General features: G+C 46.7%; 1 protein-coding gene across 1 annotated transcript in view; it reads left to right on the top strand.

Annotated features, from left to right (window-relative positions):
• AKAP13 (A-kinase anchoring protein 13) overlaps positions 1–14,979 on the top strand; it is a 76,549-nt gene extending 61,570 nt beyond the window's left edge. The window contains exons 21-29 of the mRNA XM_059824073.1: positions 12–94; positions 423–602; positions 1,341–1,505; positions 3,634–3,704; positions 4,224–4,268; positions 5,429–5,479; positions 5,881–6,330; positions 8,099–8,411; positions 9,239–14,979. Coding sequence (XP_059680056.1) covers positions 12–94; positions 423–602; positions 1,341–1,505; positions 3,634–3,704; positions 4,224–4,268; positions 5,429–5,479; positions 5,881–6,330; positions 8,099–8,411; positions 9,239–9,288 — 1,408 coding nt within the window. The 3' untranslated portion in view covers positions 9,289–14,979. The remainder of the gene's footprint in view (positions 1–11; positions 95–422; positions 603–1,340; positions 1,506–3,633; positions 3,705–4,223; positions 4,269–5,428; positions 5,480–5,880; positions 6,331–8,098; positions 8,412–9,238) is intronic.
• Positions 14,980–17,150: the final 2,171 nt, after the last annotated feature.

Here is a 17,150-nt window from a genome sequence, read left to right as displayed (position 1 = left end):
CTCTCATTCAGGGATAAGGATGAAGACGAAGGAGTCCCTTCTGAGTCTGAGTTTGAAAAGAAAGTGTCAGATGCAAAAGTGAGAGGACTGAAAGGTAAAAACCTGCCTGGGACAGAGCTGGGGAGTGGTTTTTGAAAAATTTACAGGAATTGTTGTGTTGGGTTTTGTGGTTGAACTAGGACTTTTTTCAAAGGAGTGAGAATCCTGCATCCAGCAAATAATTGCAATCCTTGTTTGCACCTCACCTTGCTTGTGTTATTTTTTTCTGAGCCTGCTGGGTGCCGTTGCTGTGCAGCATTGCGCAGGGCACGGTCGTATCATCAGGTTCCACTAGATGGGGACAATATCTCAGGGATTTCTTCATTTCCTTGCTGAAGCTTTTATTTTCTGTCTTTGTCTCTGTTTTCTGTTCACCCCCACAGAACAACTTCAGCAGAAGGATAGGCAGATCCTCCTCTTGCTGGAGGAGAAGGCCAAGATCTTCCGCGACATGGCAGACAGCTCCGTGCAAGAGGACATGCCAGGCTCCAGGCTGCTCTTCAGAGCCAACACAGAAGAGGCACCGAAAGGAGAGGCCATTATGAAAACTGCAATAAATGAAGGTGAGGAAGTCAGGGTGACGCATTAATTACACTAACCAATGCACCCACCTTCAGTGAAGCCATCAGTCCTCAAGCACGGGTTTTGCAGGGGAAGTCTTCTCTTTGTCAGAGCAACAGCATAGATAAGGAGGTATTGCTACTCATGGTGTTGTCTCAGGGACAGGTAATGAGGATCAGGAAAGGAAGCAGATATTGATGATTGTTGAAGGAGGGCAGAAAAGAAGTCAGCAGAGGGAACGATCATTCATTGAATTTGCATTGGGGTCAGGAGCAGCTCAGGATTTGTCCTTGGCTGAAATTTGGACCATCCAGCCTTTTGCTGTGCTTTAGTCTTAGCAAGGTGTGAGAGGGAGCTCGGGTTCCAGCAGGCACTTGTGGTGCCTGCAAGGGACAAGTAAGTCTGTTGACAAATGCAAGGGTAGATGGAAACTCGGGCAACTTTCCAGTGTGATTTTTTGAGACGCTAAAAATTACTAAATGCTGTTGTCAGAGCACATCAGGGTTGCCTGGAGGAAGAGAGTGAGGTGTAAGCCTGTGCAGAGCTCTGGGAATTGGAGTTAATGGTCAGACAGACTGAGTTTTTGCAGGGGGAATGCGTATCATTCATATCATTGTCATAGAAACATGGTTTCTTAGTACAGCAAAGCATGTGAATTTCTGACCTGAGCTCAGGTAGGGATGAAGATAGCTCTAAAGCCTGAGGTGATCTTTAACTGAGGTATTGTTGCTTTTTATCAGTTGAACTGCTGCAAGACCTGGTGAACAGGAGCCTGGGCACTGCCCTCGGGCAGCAGGTCAGCAGCACTGCCATGGAACAGGAAGGAGGAGTTGGTCCCATCTCTCTGCCTAGAAGGGCAGAAACTTTTGGAGGATTTGACAGTCATCAGATGAACGCCTCCAAGTGTGAGTAGTTACATGTGTGCACATCAGGATTTGTTAATAATAAACAATGTCATCGTATCCTCTTGCTTCAGAATGGCTCCAGCAGCTGGTGATTTGTGTTTCCCAACTCCTCTCCAATAATAATAGTTGATAGATTAAATGACAGATTAGGAAAAAAGCCTATGTACAGGTGGAGTGATGGTCGTTGAGAACCCGTGGCTACATGAGGATTAAACATCTGAGCTCCTCACTCCTCTCTCTCTGTGCTCTCTCTAAATCATCTTTACTTCTTTACTTACATGCCACATGAAAGCATTTGGCTTCTCAATACATTAATGTCTTCATGTTCTTATTATGATATCTGCAGCTCTGTTCTTCATTCTTCGATTATCTTCCAGCAGGAGCCTTGTGCTGTTGTGTTTGCGAATGGATGAGAATATTGCTGAATTGAGCACCTTCTCCCCTGGCTCTGCTCTCTATGCATTTGTATTCCACATACAACTGTGTGTGCTAGTCCTGCAATTAAGTCTCTCCCAAACAAATGTGTGAATATTTATTTCAGCTGCATAGTTGGCTCCTCACCAACGTTCTCTTTCTTTGCCCTAGTCATCAGAAACTTCACTGTCCTCAAATTCTTTTCTCTGTGGTCTTGCTCATACTCCCAATACAGCCAGTTTTGCTGCGCTAGTGTCTGTCTCAGCATTGGGATCGTTGGACCTCGTCTGACCTTCTGCATTAAAGGAGCAGTGTTAGCTCCAGACAGTCAGACATGAGAAGTATGTAGAGGTTTTCCCAGTGCTGTTAGAAAGCTGCAAAGCCCTCCACAGGCCTTGTCATCATAATGACAAATATATTCATGCTGGAGGGGTTTGTTTAGGGTTGTACCTCTCTCTGTTGCAGTGATGAATGGGACAACCTCAGGCTGTTCATTGCCCAGCTCTAGGTTTTCTGTAGAAATGTCCTCTTTTGAATTAGATTGTAACTGAATAGTTTTAGGGTCTTGGGAGAATTTGGGAAAAGAATGCAGGGCCTGTTTGTTTAGCTGGAGGCCGGGAGGCATGAAACCTGGCTTTCATCTCCAGTTCTTCTGTTCACAACCTGTGCAACCTTGGGCAAGGCTTATAACCTGACTCCCCTTCGTTCTCCCCTCCAGCAAAGCAGAAGGGAGGTGTTTCCTCCTGCAAAGAGGTGGAAGGTCCCAGGACGTGGCGCAGGAGAGAAGGTCTGTTAGGAGGACTTGAGGGTCAGCCTTTAATAGCAAAGCCTGCCTGGGGGGTGGTGGGAGGAGAGGGCCTTTGCACTAGGTACGGTGTCCTTCACATTGCTGCAGATACAGGTGTATGTAAAGTTGTTTATCATTAAAAGAGTGGCAGTAGGGAGGTTCCCAGCGCAGGTGTGGGTTTTCCCCATGGGCTGCATCTCAGCTGGCAAGGGGAGTACAAGAGTCTTGGCAAGAGCTAGAGGACTGAAGAGCCGTGTGAGCCCTTCGCCGCTGTGAGCAGAAGAAGGTGCTCTTGGGCACAGCAGGTGGAGGGTTGCAGCCCTCTTGGCTCCACGAGTCAGTTCAGTCCTGCTCGGGAGCACTGATACGAGCCATCCAGAGGGAAGCTGGAAAGAGAAGTCCAGTGCCTTTTGAAGATACAGGTTTCTGATAACTAAGGCTAAGGAGAAATTGTTAGCGTAAAATTACACAGGGTATTGCGCAGCAGTATCTGACCCAGCTGTAAACTGCACTTGCACAAGAGAGGCATTGAAACTATACCCGCAGTAATATACCCCAATATGATACTGTTGTTGTTCTCCATCTGCTCTTTTTCTGCCTCATGTCTTTTCAGCAGGTATTCTTTGGTAGTAGACAGCAGTGCAGGAGGCTAGACAGAGCACCAGTTAATAGGAGTGTGCCGAATTTATCAGCACATTGTCTAAAACCAAAGTCAATCCTAATGTGAATTTAGATCCACTTTTTCTGGTGGTGCTGACATGTTCTGTATACGTAGGGAGCAAATGCATTTAGTTAAAGTGTCAAGAGCTCTGTGTCCCCTTTTATGAAACATCTGAGTTTCCTGTATTAAATGTCTCAGACATTAGCAAGTTCATCTATGCCTTAAAATGTTGAATAACCAGTGTCAATGCTGGCTTCTTCCTTTAGGTGGAGCGAAAGATGAAGGCGATGATCCTCAGGACCTTCGGAGAACAGAGTCGGACAGCATTTTAAAGAAGGTATCGCTTGGTTTATCTGTCTGCTGCCACTGAGTTCAGATTTCAAGACAGTGACAGTTCAAGTCTTGAAAAATGCCTGAATTTCTTGACAATTAGATGTATCCTAGTAAGTTAAAAATAAAATAAAATTGGAAGTATGCAGCCAAAAACGCTTTGCTGTAGCTAAAATCCTGACTTGAGAACCCTTGCAAATCAGTAATATTCCTTTGTGGCACAGGTTATCTGCCATCTGTCTGCAGATCAGCTAAAGCATGTGTTTAATTATGCATCATTATTGAAATGATAAGGTCAGCTATAACCTTGCACCTATTCTTGCTGTGGATCGATCCATCATATAACTACAAAATGATACCTAATTAACATTTTATATGATTTTAACTTGCCTAAAAAACATGCATGAATTCTCCCAGAATGGAAGACAGAGGGGGGCTTTAATGTGTCTGTCATTAGTTCAGCTTCAGAACACATTTGCTGTGATTTCTCATTTGTCCTCATATTAAATCTGTGATCTTTTCATAGGGTGGAAATGCTAATCTGATGTTCATGTTGAAAAGGAATAACGAGGTAAGAATTGATTCTGTTGCTCAGCTGTTTCCTTCATTTAAGTGGCAAGTGAATTTTCTCAATAGGTGATAATGTAGAAGAAAATACATTTCATTTGCTGAAGCGCATGTAGACTTTTAAATACATTAAGCTGAACCCACTGTGTCATTTATTTGTTTAACCTTGGATGTTCAGACAGGGAATTCGCTGATTGTCATCTGCTTGCCAGCAGGATGATACGTGGTGATTATAGGCAGCAAGGGTTAATTACCACTAGGATGCACAGGGCTGTATTTATTGTGCATCTGCAGACAGAGGGAGTTTAATTTTATGTTGCAGGTGCAGTGAATTGGGGCAATTAGATTTCTGTTCTCCCTTTGATACACATTCCTAACTCCCAATTAGCATTAATGGCAGAATGAGAAACAGTTCTCTTAATGCTGGCTATCACATCACTACTGCAAGTACTGCAGTGGTTTTTCTTCTTCTTAAAAGTAATTGTAGGATATGAGAGTTTCAGAGAAATCTTTAGCTAGGCTAAAAATATGTTTAGGGATAGGGCATTGCTCTAAAGTAGCTTGCTCTGTATTAATGCACGATGTGTTCACATTTACTTGTATTTTCAGAGAGCCTCCATGAACACACCTGCTACGCTTGTGTGCTTGTTTTTGCAGTTTTTCTGTCTAATGACAGTGGGACTTGTATGGGTCAGCCGGCGGTGGAAGCAAATAGTCCACATTCATTTTAAGATTTCTTCTTTTTTCACCCCTTGAAGTTCTTTTTTAAGAACCTGAAATTTTTGAGTGAACTGCCAGGTTTCATCTCAATTACTCTGCTTGTTCTTGAGCAAGCTGATGCTGTGGGAAATGGGTTGCAGAGACAACCCGTGAGTTCCTATGAGGTCTGTGCTGTTCAGTGCTTCTGCAGACATCTCCTCCCCTGCTGCACTGGTGGCTAGGAGAGTGAGGAAGATGATGCCAGGCACCTCTGAGAGAGGGATGTATCTGTGTAGTGGGGGATGATGCAGTCACTGCAAGTGAAGAGTAAGAAAAACAAAGCTGTAGAGGGATGGCTGTACAGTTTGTCAGATCCACTGATGGGTCACAGTGGAAAAGGAGGGTGCTTTATGCGTACCCTGGCACGCAGTGAGATCTAATAGCAACGCTTTTGTTTTCTCGCAGCAGGTCCTCCAAACCATTACCAGCCTCCATAAGCTGCTCAGTGCTTTGCAGGTAGGCTTGGCCGTTCATCCCGCTTTTGCATGCTACTTGCCCGAACTGTGCATCCCAGCAGCCAGTAACAACCACTTGCGCTTCGCCCCCCATCTACCCTTCCCCTTTGCCTGTCACAGTCCTGTGTGGCTGAATACCCTGCGGCCGGCTTGCAGGCAGCATGCCGACAGGTCGCAAGAATGAGCTGCTACGTAAGTGAACCAGTGCTTGCCTGAATTTGGGAAGCTGCTGGGGGAAATGCTCTGCCCGCACCCTCTGGTAGCCCAGCCATAAGGCAGCAGTGCTGAGCTGTGAATTTGGTGGGAGAAGAAGGGGTTTGATACAGCACCCTGAGGTTTTCAGGGATGAAGCCTCTCTCCATGGAGAGGGCGCTGCAGTGATTTGTGTCCCCTCTCTCCTAGGGCGTTGTGCTGCAGCAGGACACCTACATCGAGGACCAGAAGCTGGCTCTGAGTGAGAGGGCTCTGACCCGAAGCTTCTTCCGTCCAACCTCGCTGCTGGAGCAGGAGAAGCAGCGCAACCTGGAGAAGCAGCGCCAAGAGTTGGCCAACCTGAAGAAGCAGCAGACACAGCACCAGGAGGAGAGGCGGAGGAGAGAGAAGGAGTGGGAAGTCCGAGAGAAGGAGCTGGCAGAGCAGGAGGTCCACCTGGCCCAGCGAGAGGAGCAGGTCCAGAGAGGGTGGCAAGATCTCGAGCGGGAGCGAGAGGAGTTGCAGGTGAAGAAGGCTTCCTACCAGCTTGACCTGGAGAGGCTTCGCACAGCACAGAAGCAGCTGGAGAGGGAGAAGGCACAGTTCAAGCAAGACATGGAGCGATTAGCTCAAATGCGGCAGGAGCCTGACCACAGTCAGGTAAATGCTGCCAACAGCTGGGCTGCTGGGGAAGCTGTGCTCTGTAAGGGAGCTCCTGGATGGCTCCTGGGCCAACTGCAGGCCAGCAGTGATAGACTGACGCCAGCCCAGCCCTAGACACACAGGGCCTGGTATTTAAAACTGTTTTTTTTTCTTGCATGTAATGTGCAGGGCTGTTTCTTGCACCTCCAGAGCTGCTAAGGCATTGCCAGTGTGGATGCAACATGGTGTATTCAGGATGCCTGGCCAGCCCTGAGCTCTGCCTGCTTTTCTGTGCCACGTGTTGGCAGACAGCAGAGCGGAGGTGGCTGGCTGGCAGAGAAGATGCCCTAGGCAATCCCAGGAGGTCGATATTGCCTTTGACGTTGGCCTTCACCCCATGGGGGCTGAGCTGTGAGGAGCGGTCAGGCAGATGAGACATCCTTCTTGGAAACAGCCTGAGCACTGTGGGTTGTCTGCACCCTCCAGCTGTCACAAAAGCCACTTGCGAGGCTGGTAACTGCAGGCAGGGGAAGGCTGTTTGTGTGTTTACATCCATCTCCAAAAGCATTCTCAATATCTAGCAAAGAGATGGGCATTGTCTCTGTCCTAAAGAGACTGGGCACCTGCAGTCTGGTCATAGCTTAGTGAGCAAGGGTCCCCAGCTCTGCTGCAAGAGGCTTCTGGTGTCTGGCTGCCCACAACCAGAAAGAAAAGCCCACGCACAGATCCTGCTCTATGCATTTTTCAGCAAGCTGGGGTTTATTTTTTTTATAACTGTGCAGAAGTCTGGCTGAGGAGAGCAAGCATCCGTTGGCAAAACATGGGCTGAATTTGAACTTTAAGCCTGTTGTTGATCATTTGTTTGTTTGTAACTCACTAATTCTGAATGTAATTTGCTTAGAGCTGTAGCAAAATTAGTTTATAAATGTTGGATTGCGGAATGGAAATTATTTTGGGTGCCTGAATGGACTAATTGCAGAGCTCAGCAGTGAGCTCTGAAAAGCAAATCATCAGAGGAAGGCTTGCTCCCTCCCATCCCCGTTCCTGATCAGGCCAGAAGTTTTCCGAGCATGCAGTGAAGCTGTTCCAGCATCGAGCACGCATAGACATACGAGGGGCATGGATGCTATGGGAGAGGCTGAGAGGCAAAATAACTGTGAGGCCTGGGGGATCAGGAGAAGGAAGCACCTTTTCGAGGCAGGTATCTTACTGACATTTCAGACCTATTAATAGAGGGTTTGGTGAGGCTTTGTTGAGCTGGTGTTTTGATCTTCCCTTTGAATGTGCAGGCTCAATTACATCCTGAGACAGCCATTAAGGAAAAAAAAAAATGAGGAAAAATGTTTTTGCTTTCATCTTTTGCTTGGGAAGGCTTCCTTTGACACATGCCGCTCCGGTGCTGTGTGCTGGTGTTCCCCTGCCGGAGAGGCACGCTTCTCCTTGGCCTTCTGCCACTGTCTGTGTGCGCGAACAATGCAGGGTGAGTCTTGGTATCGAGATCTTAGAGAATATTTGCCCTTGGCTTGTTGATACATAGCATAGTACATGTAGGAGCAAAAGATACTGGAGCATTACTCGTTATACACCTCGTTTCTTTGTCTTAAACAGAGACAGGTTCTTCTCTCATTGCGTTGCCTGGATGGGGACTACTTTTTAGCTGGTGAATCGGCTGGATGTTCACAAGAACAACCTCTGTCTCTGAGTATTCTGGGGCACACCTTTCCTATCCAGGTTCTCTGCTAGCCTCTTTCATACCCCAATGAAACACTTTTCTTTTCCTTTATAGGTTTCAAATCTACATGAGAAACTTGCAAGAGTCCCCTCCCAGTCCAGTATCGATGACTCCTCCAAGCAGAAGAGCCCTTCCCTTCCTAAACAAGGGCACTTTGATGCAGAACTGTCTGTCTCCCCCAAAAGGAACAGTCTTTCAAGGACACACAAAGAGAAAAGCACTTTCCATTTGCTTAGCACAACAAACCAGACTAACAAGGCAGCTGAGGAACAGCCCCAGATGCCTACCCGCCTCTTCAGTTTAGCCAAACCAAAGGAGAAGAAGGAAAAGAAGAAAAAGGGCAGGGGACATCGCTCCCAACAGTCTGGTGAGTGTCGGGGGGGTCGTAGGTGTGTTTTCAGGGTTGGTGAGCTGGCTTTTCCCTCCAGCCAGCAAACTTGTGGAAGCCATGAAATCTAGCCTTGAATGTCATGGTAACACAGGGATGGAGACGATCAGCTGTGATGAGTGGAGTTCCCAGCTTGAAGTGATCTTCTGTGGGCTTTTATGCCTGTTCTGCAGCCCCTGGGTTGTCAGAGGGACACACTCTGCTCCCTGCTCCTTCCCTTCCCCGTCCCATCCTGAGCAGCCTCCACGGGCTGTGGATTCTCCCTTTATTTTTCAGCTTGCTCTGCTTTGAGGAGGAAAATGTCCCATTTCAGTGTATGTGCTTTCAGGAGCTGCTGCTGGGATGCTCCTGGCTGTTGCAGTCCCTGCGGCATTGCTGTCTGCTTTAACTCTGTTGTAGTTTGGGAGTGATACCTGCAACCCTTCTGGTGGCCTCTCCCTTCCCCTCAAGCTGGTCCATCTTGTCTCTTGATCTGAAAAAAAAGCATGCAGTTTTTTTCTCTGGAAGTTTTGCATCCCCTTAGGACTCAGGTCTGCACCAAACCTCTGATCCCCATGAAGTTTGTTCTCTCCCTCAGATGACCGGCTTTATCCATACTAACTCACTGATGTTTTCCAACTTGTGCACAGGAAAGCTCACCAATTACATGATGCAATTTCATGGTAGCTCACCAGGGAACTGGACATCTTTGAAGGTGCCCAGTGGATTGGGCAGACAGTGGGGTTTCCATGTGCGTGGAGTCCCGCTCTGCCTGCTGTGTTCCTGTATTCCCACAGTGATTCCCCCCTGGTTTTTTTGTGCTGTAGATTCTCACTCATCAGAAGCACCTCCAGAGGGTGAGGAGATCTTCTGCTGAACACGGACGGTTCCATCGGTCGCTCTCGGCTTTGGTACAGTGGACATCTCCCTGCCCGCTCCACAGCACGCTGCTGGTGCCTGCATCTGACAAGCATCTGGAGGTTTTAAATAAAACGTGTTATGAAGTATGTTAAGTGGTGGGAAAGGGCCTCTCTCCTGTGGTGTTGCGTGAATTCTCACCGCAGAGGCTGACTGCACGGCAAGTAGTACCATCTCTCTGTGCAAACCTTGGGTTGAATGGATTGGGATAGATGTTTTCTGTCTCTCCTTACTGCTTCAGGATGAGAGAACATAACCTTAAGGGGTCTGTGCCTTCGGATTCCCCTTTTCTGGGGAACGTAACCAAAAGCAAGCATTTAGCAAAAGATTAGGACTCTACAAATGGTGCGTACACACTGGCATATATAGATATACTGTATATATACATGTATGTATCTATGTATCCACTGGGATATGCTTACAGTCTGTACAGCCAAGCTTAGCTCGGCCCATGGGGATAGATGATACCTGATGACTTTCAGGGAGCAAGTAGATATTAAATATCTTGCCCTTACTGCTCCGATTGTAATGCCATTGACTTGCACACCCCTTTTGTGCTCATGGTATACAGACTGTTCGGTTTCAGAAAGGTACCTTACACCAGGAAGCAGTAACAGTGTTCAAAACAAAAATTCAGAGGAAAAAAATAAAATTTAAAGTAATTCCAAAAGATTTCCATGGGGCAGAGGATTTAAATGTCAAACTGTTTCCAGAATCAAGCAGAACATCTTTGGGTATATTTAAAATGCAGAAAAGAGAAATTCAGTAGGCTTGTAAGGCAACCCCAGGGAGCCAGAACAAACAGTGTTCAAGTGAGAACAACTCTAAGCAACAATTTTTTATGCGGTCTCTTTGAGCTCCAGCTCACTCCTTCCCATCCCCTAAGTTAAGATTATTTTTTTTTTGTGTCAGAATATAGTTCTCCAGTTGCATTTGACGTCCCTACATTACAAGCCTGATGCCTTACTGGAGAAATGGCTGAAAATCTGCTTTTAGGGACTTCTGTTATTTGTGTTTTTCTTCCCCTACTTTTTGCGTTAACGTTGGGCTTCTGTTTCTCTGGATTTTGTCAGCTTCCCTTGCTTGTTTCTAAGGCAGAAAGAGACAACAGCAATTTCAGAGCACTTCAGTGAGATGTCGCAGGTCAGGGGACTGAGCGCTGTGAGCAGAGTGAACTCCGAGAGGCAGCTCCTAGTTCCTATGCCTATATAATACCGTGCACTTATTAACCATTTCTGGGGAGATAATACATTCTCATGGACAAAACCGCTGTGGGATAGGTCCACAGGTCCAGCGTGGCAGGTCTGTTTCCATCGCCGTGGGCTCTAGGGTGAAAGTGTCCGTGTGTCCCCATGCTGCATCAGCAGAAGGGGAAGGTCTGAGGGTGGCTCTTGCTGTGCCCACTGTGAGGTGTTTGTACAGCTGATGAATACAGGGATGTGTTCAGCGGGGGGAAAAGAAATGCAGCAAGCCAAACTTTTTTCCAAAATTATAGTTCTTCCAAACCCTCTCAGGAGAATTGCCCGAGCAGATTTGTAAATGGTTACAAGACGCTATCAGCTTCAAAATAGCTCAAGAGATAGTTCAATCTCTCTCAGAGATTGAAGCTGTCAAGTGCATTTCCTTTCCTCCAGTTTTTCTTAAAAAAAAAAAAAAAAAAAAAAAAAATTTCTCTTCTTGCACTATTGTTTGATTTCAGTTTGCTCTCTGGCTTCTCACAAGCTAGTAACCCGCAGCAGTTTTCAGAGTTCGGTGCTGATGAGTATCAGCAGCATTGATGGTGAGGTGGGTGCTTAGACTGGTCTGCCTTGGTCAGTGCAGGAATCCTAAACGGCCTGCTTGCTTTTGAAGCTCTCTAAATTATTAAGACTCAAAAAAAAAAAAAGAAGAAAGGAAGAAGGTTTGAGATTTATTTTTATTTTGCTTTTTTTAATGTTGTTTGGTGCTTGTTCTTTATTGCAAGCAGGGCTTGCAAAAAGTATTTATCTTTCTGTTTATTTGAAAGAGTTCTTTTTTAAAAAAGTTTACTGGGTTTTATTTTTTTATTTCTTTTTACTTTTGCTTTTGTTTGGAGGTTTGAGGGGTGGTTTGGGTTTTTCCTTTCCTTTTTTTTTTTTCTTCCCCTTACCAAGAAATTGGTAAAACAAATGTTCTTCTCTCCCTGGTTCCTACAAAACCAGGGTTTGGGCAGTGCTGCTTAGCAGTCCATGCCATGCCCAGAGTTACACAATTTCAACTGAGAGCTTCCTTTAAGGCAGAGCATCTTTGGGCCAAAAAAAGTCTGGAAAAAGAAGCAGTGACTTCAGACAAGACTCTTCCTATCAGTTAGTTGCCTTGTTTAAATATTTTGTTTGGGTTTTCTCGTACCTCTTGGAGGCAAAGGAAAAAGCAAAACATAGAGCATCTTGCAGTGGTGTGAGGGTCCAGTTGCTTCTCTGGGGAGATACAGGCAGCTCTCTGGAACCTGAAAGGAGCTGAAGGAGGTATGTGCTGGTGTTGTGGTGTTAACTTAACCATAAGAAAACCACAATTTTAGAAAATAACTTCTGCCCTGCTGTTTATGTATCTGCGAAAATGAATGTGCCAAGCTGAAATTTTTGGAAACCAAAGCAGCACATGGCTCCTTTACTGTTTTGTAAACAGAGATCAGGTCCCCAGTATTTCTGAAAGTTCCCCTCAGTCTGTAATAGCCTTTGCCAGTACGAACTTTTCTTCTCATCCCTCCATCTTTTTCCCAGTCCTAACACATCTTGAATTCATGATACAGGAATGTCCCATGGCTCCGAGAAGGGCATCAAAAGGGAGATGTGCAACCCAGGGCAGCAGGGCTGAGTCTCTGTCTGGCCTGACCATCTCTTCTGACCTGTGCAAATCGAAAAGAGCATTTAGTGCCCTAAGCGAAAATAGTATTTGCTAAGTGATCTCCTGAGGTGCCCACGGTTCCTTGTCAAAGAAACCATCGGCATGAATCCGAAATATACTGACTAGAAATACTGCATATCAAAGCTGTTTGTGTCTTAAATTCTGGACAGACCTTTGTCCCTGGAGGATGTATGTTTCTTCATGATTCACTTTTTTGGAATGAAGCCTTTACTCCCACACTGCTTCCTCTTTCTTTCACCTTTAGGAAGGTGAGGGCTTGTTTTTCTCTCTTAGCCTTTTATTTCTCCCAGGTTTTCTTTAGAAAGGCTTGGCATAGGTTCCCAGAGTCAGATTCCCACTCTGATCCCTGCAGGTTGCCTACGGTTGTCTGCTAGGGTACGGTCCCAACTTTACAGCACCAAAGCCTTCCCTCTTCCTGACCTTAAAATTGCGTTTGCTCCAGTTCCACACCTGGCATCCCTCCTGCAGCCGTTGAAAGCATGTTATTTCTTCAGCCCAGCCTGATGCTGTATCTGGTTCCCAGAGCTGGTCCCTTGATCCCATTTGGAGCACCCAAACCACCCCGTTTTGCATTGGGTTCCTGGGCCACAGAGCAGGTTCAAAAAGTCTGTGTGAAGCCTGTATTGTTGGAGGGAGAAGAGGACCCTGCAAGGGCTCTCAGAGCTTTTTTTGCTAGTGTTTCATGGAGGGGAAAAATCAGACTTTCTTTTCTTGGGCTTTTCTTAGCCTGGTCTTTATCACTGCCTGACAGAAGGGCTTTCAATGACCAGGGAAGTGGGAGCGCAGGCCCAGATGATGTACAAAAGTGGTCAGTATTAGCTGGGGGTGCCAGAATACCCCGGCAATAGAGAGTAGCTGTAGCAAATGGTATGAGACTCGATGGAGCTGTGTGGGGTTGGCCTTAGCTTCTTTTAAGTGAAGTGATCATCTCAACATGTAACTTGATGTCAGTTTGATGCCATAAAGCACTTTAAATGGAACTGGTCTTGTCCCTTTTCATTTTGGTTACGTGGAGACAATCAGCTTTGCCATTGCTTCCCCCCTTTGCATCCCCAGCAAAATCCAAGCTGCGAAGTAGGCATATTCCTGGTTTGGTTTGGCTTTACCCCGAGAGGTGAGGTAGGGCCAGCTTCTTGTATTATTTTTAGACCAAAGTGGGTGTGAATCTGAGTACAGTCCCACTGCAGACAGGGTGAGTGGCAGGACCAGAAGAACTGGCTTCTGATGGCTCAGGTATATCCCCCGGGAGAGCCCATGCCGGCATCACCATCACCTTCCTCACAGCGGGTGTTGCTGCTGGTAGGGAAGCCATCCCACCAGCGGTTTGCCCTCCACCTCCTTTTCCTTGGAGAACCCCAGAGCAAAGGAGGTGCGAGGGGATACAACCAAATAAGTGAAGCGAGGCCCTTTCCATGCACTAAGTTATTTACTGGCCAAGCCATTGGGAGACCTCCCAGGTGCCATCCCTGGGGCAGGACCTCTCACCGCCGCTGAGGGTGGACTCTTCTTTTCACTCTTGAAGTTTGACCACTGCTGAGAAGCACAGTAATGCCGTTAGCTTGTGCGGATTTGTACTGCCTTTCAAAGGTGAGAGCATCCGTAGAGTCTGATCATCTTTGCACCTTCCTTGAGGCACTAGGATATCTCAAAGCTGTTGCTGAAACACCCCAATCCAGTCCTTCCAAATGCCACCGAGTCAGAAGAGCTTCATCAGGTGCCAAATCCCAAGGAAGCTGTCTAGAATATCTGTGGCACGGGGCAAGGGAGGACTGGGCGGGGGGAACAGGAGAGTATCTGCTAAAATCCCACAAAACATTCCTTGTTAACCAGAACTCTGGAAATTATTCTGCCTGCTGGCCAGGTTTGGGAATTTAACATAATTTAAGGCACCCTTTTAAATAAAAAACCTCCCCTGCTGCTCACAACTCTTGCTTCATTTGTCAGAAGGGGCAGCAATCAACGATTCTGATCCGGTGGTGCAGCTAAGTTTTAAAGATAGGCGAGCTGAACTGGCTTAATCTCATACACCTCGTGCCCTTGAGTGACGGGAAGCGTAACGCTAGCTCCCTTCCCACCTGCGTTTCCAGGGCTCGGTGCCCTTTCTTTCCACACGCGTTTCACTGACACTGATGCTTTGCCCAAATATATTCAGCTTCCATTGCTTGGGGGGAGGGGGAACAGGATAACATTCACTGCTTTGCATACAGCTATAAGCTTCGTATGTATTTAAGCTGTCTATAAGTATCCATCCTTTCCATGCTCTAAAGTATTTTACTATTTTCTTTATCGATATTAAACACTGACTCAGAAAAAAATCAAAATCTATGTCCAGTTCAGTTCGCCTATGGTTAAAGTTTAGTCTGGTGTTTATTTGTACTAATATGGAATGCACTTGAGTAATTCCCAGAGCGTTGAGGAGGTGTATTATAATAACCTGATATACCTCTGCTTTTGGTTTGTTTCTTAAAAAAAAAATAAAATAAAAATGCTTTGCATTTTCATGTTGAACCCATTAAAAAAAAAGTTTTAAAAAAAAGTTGAAAAAAAGAATTTTTAAAAAAGAGGGTAAAACCTAATTGCTGTATGTTAATTTGTAATTATGTAAAAAGTGAGCAGGTTATTGACTGTAAAATTCTTCAGTTTTTCTGTAACTTGCCAGAAACCATTAGGTTTTGTAACAAGCTTTTATTTATCTTCCTTTTTAGTTATCAGCATCAACCTCTTGTAAAGTCATTTTTCCTCTAAATAAATTTGATTTTAAGTCTGAGTTTTCTGCCCGATTTGATTCCACGCCTTTGGTATTTCTGCTGTTGACTTTGTTGCACGAGGCTGAATGAATAGACGTAACCCTACCTGTAATCAAATGTTTGCATAGCTTTTATCATCTGGTTTCCAATCTGCACCCGTTGGACTCTTTAACTTACTTCTCTTAGAAGATTTGCGTTTTGCTGAAGGGCACGTGGCCATAATGATACGCAGCTCCTTGGGTTCCCCTCCCACACACACACACAAGGCTTTCCATCTTTTTACAAGAAGAGGAAGTGTCAGAGCCATTATTTCAGCCACTTCAGCTCCATAAGCTGAGACGAATGGCAGTCTGGTGGCTGTGCGTGCTCTCTTATGGCATCGAGTTTCTGAAACCCGCTGAAATAGCTCTGCGTCTCTGGCAAATCCTAGACACGGGGGTTTTTATCTCATTTGGCTGAGAGAACTAGAGACGCTATGTCTCATCACAAGGATGGGGATGGGGAGAGAAGGAGGGATGTTTGCACCCACGATGCGGTGTGCTTTACGTATTTCCATGTCCCCTGCAAGGGGAGGCCCAGCAGAAACGCTCTAGCCAGCATCTGGGTGGTTCCTCTCCCCTGGGGAGGTGAAGGTACGTCCCGTTCCCAGTGCCTGCAGGCGGCAGTCCAGGCAGAAGAGGGTGCCAAAGGTACAGAGCCAAAGCAGAACTTGCTCGCAGCACCATGAGGAGCCGGCACAGAGGGCCACAACGGCTGGCGTTCCTCCACCATCATTTTCTTTCACCTGGAAAAGTGATCACGGCTGCTCCTGGACTGCCAGTCCAGCGTGGGACTTGAGCATCCTCTCCCCAGGCGCAAAGAGCAGGGAGGCCTGCGCCCTTCATCCTCTGCATATTGATTTTGAGGCAGAGGAATTGGTTCACTTCCTTCTATTATTTCACTTCAGGGTGAGCTAGTGAAGGAGAGGGGATGCTTGAGGATGATCAGAGGTATTGATCAAAGCCTTCAGGTCATCGAGATGAAGACTGCTTGGCGGTGCTGGGTTGTTTCTTAACGGGCGTTAGGAAGTGCCAACCCACCCTCCTGTGCCCCCTTAGCCAGCAGTGCACTGCATGTATTTTTCCCCCCACCTCTCACGTCTGCGTTGCATGTGCTGTTCTAAACCTGGATCATGTCAACGAACCCAAACCTACACCCTGTCACGCAGCACTTGCTCCAAGACAGGCAGCTCCCTGGGTGTGAGACAGGAGATGAAAGAGCTCGTTTATCTCGATGGCTGTTCAGTAGTCCTCATTTTATTTGCATTCCCATTTCTTCCAGCTCACCTATTTACCGAAACACATAAAAGCTTTTGCTGAACTGTCGGCTCCTGTGAACGGTGTTTAAAGAGCGTGTTTTCCTGTGGCCCCTCTCAGCTCCGCAACCTGGATGCCCAACAAAAGCACCGCCGGATTACCCCAAGCCTTTGCATTGCTGCCGTAAAACAACGGCTGCTGCTGGAAGCCTGAGATGCTGCTGCTGGCAGCGCTGCTTTACCGGGCTGCGGAGGTACAACGGGCATTGGTCAGGGGAGGAGGAAGAGCATATTTACTGATGACAAATCACATGTAGAAAAGCAAATTACCGCTGAATCGAGCTCCTGCCAGGGAAAGGCCGGTGTGCAGAGCAAACCAGGCAGCGGGAGCTTCTCTGGTCCTGCGCAGCGCTAACCAAGCCGCTCGTGTTACCGCAGGCCAGAGGGGAGCCTGGGCATTCGATGCAAATTCCCTTTGCAGAGGAGGACACGAAGGACCCCACCTCTCCAGGCGATCTCCATGTGACAATTTGAACATCCACACCCACCTTTCCACAATCTCATCTGCGATCCGTGCTCTGAGCCATTACGGCACAGCTAAGATGATTAAATGGATGGTGTCCCCAGACCACGTGGGGATGGTCCCCAAACAGTAGTAATGTGTTTTCTGAGCATCTCAGGTTTCTTGTCCAGCCCCAGCTTCTCCTTACCAGTAAAGGGTAGAGCAAAAGATCCCTGTGGAGCCCATGTGTTGGGTCATCTGGGTGTGGTTGGATTTTCACTGCTACCTTCACCTAAAAGGGGTCATAAAGGATCCTTAGGCTTGGATGGGACTCTAAAAGGAGCATTAACAGGCACAGGAGAGGCTCTTCGGAAAGGCAGTTTAGTGACACCTTT

Source organism: Gavia stellata, chromosome 13 (assembly GCF_030936135.1).
Source record: "Gavia stellata isolate bGavSte3 chromosome 13, bGavSte3.hap2, whole genome shotgun sequence".
Classification (NCBI taxonomy): Eukaryota; Metazoa; Chordata; class Aves; order Gaviiformes; family Gaviidae; genus Gavia; species Gavia stellata.
This window is presented reverse-complemented; position numbering and strand designations above follow the sequence as displayed.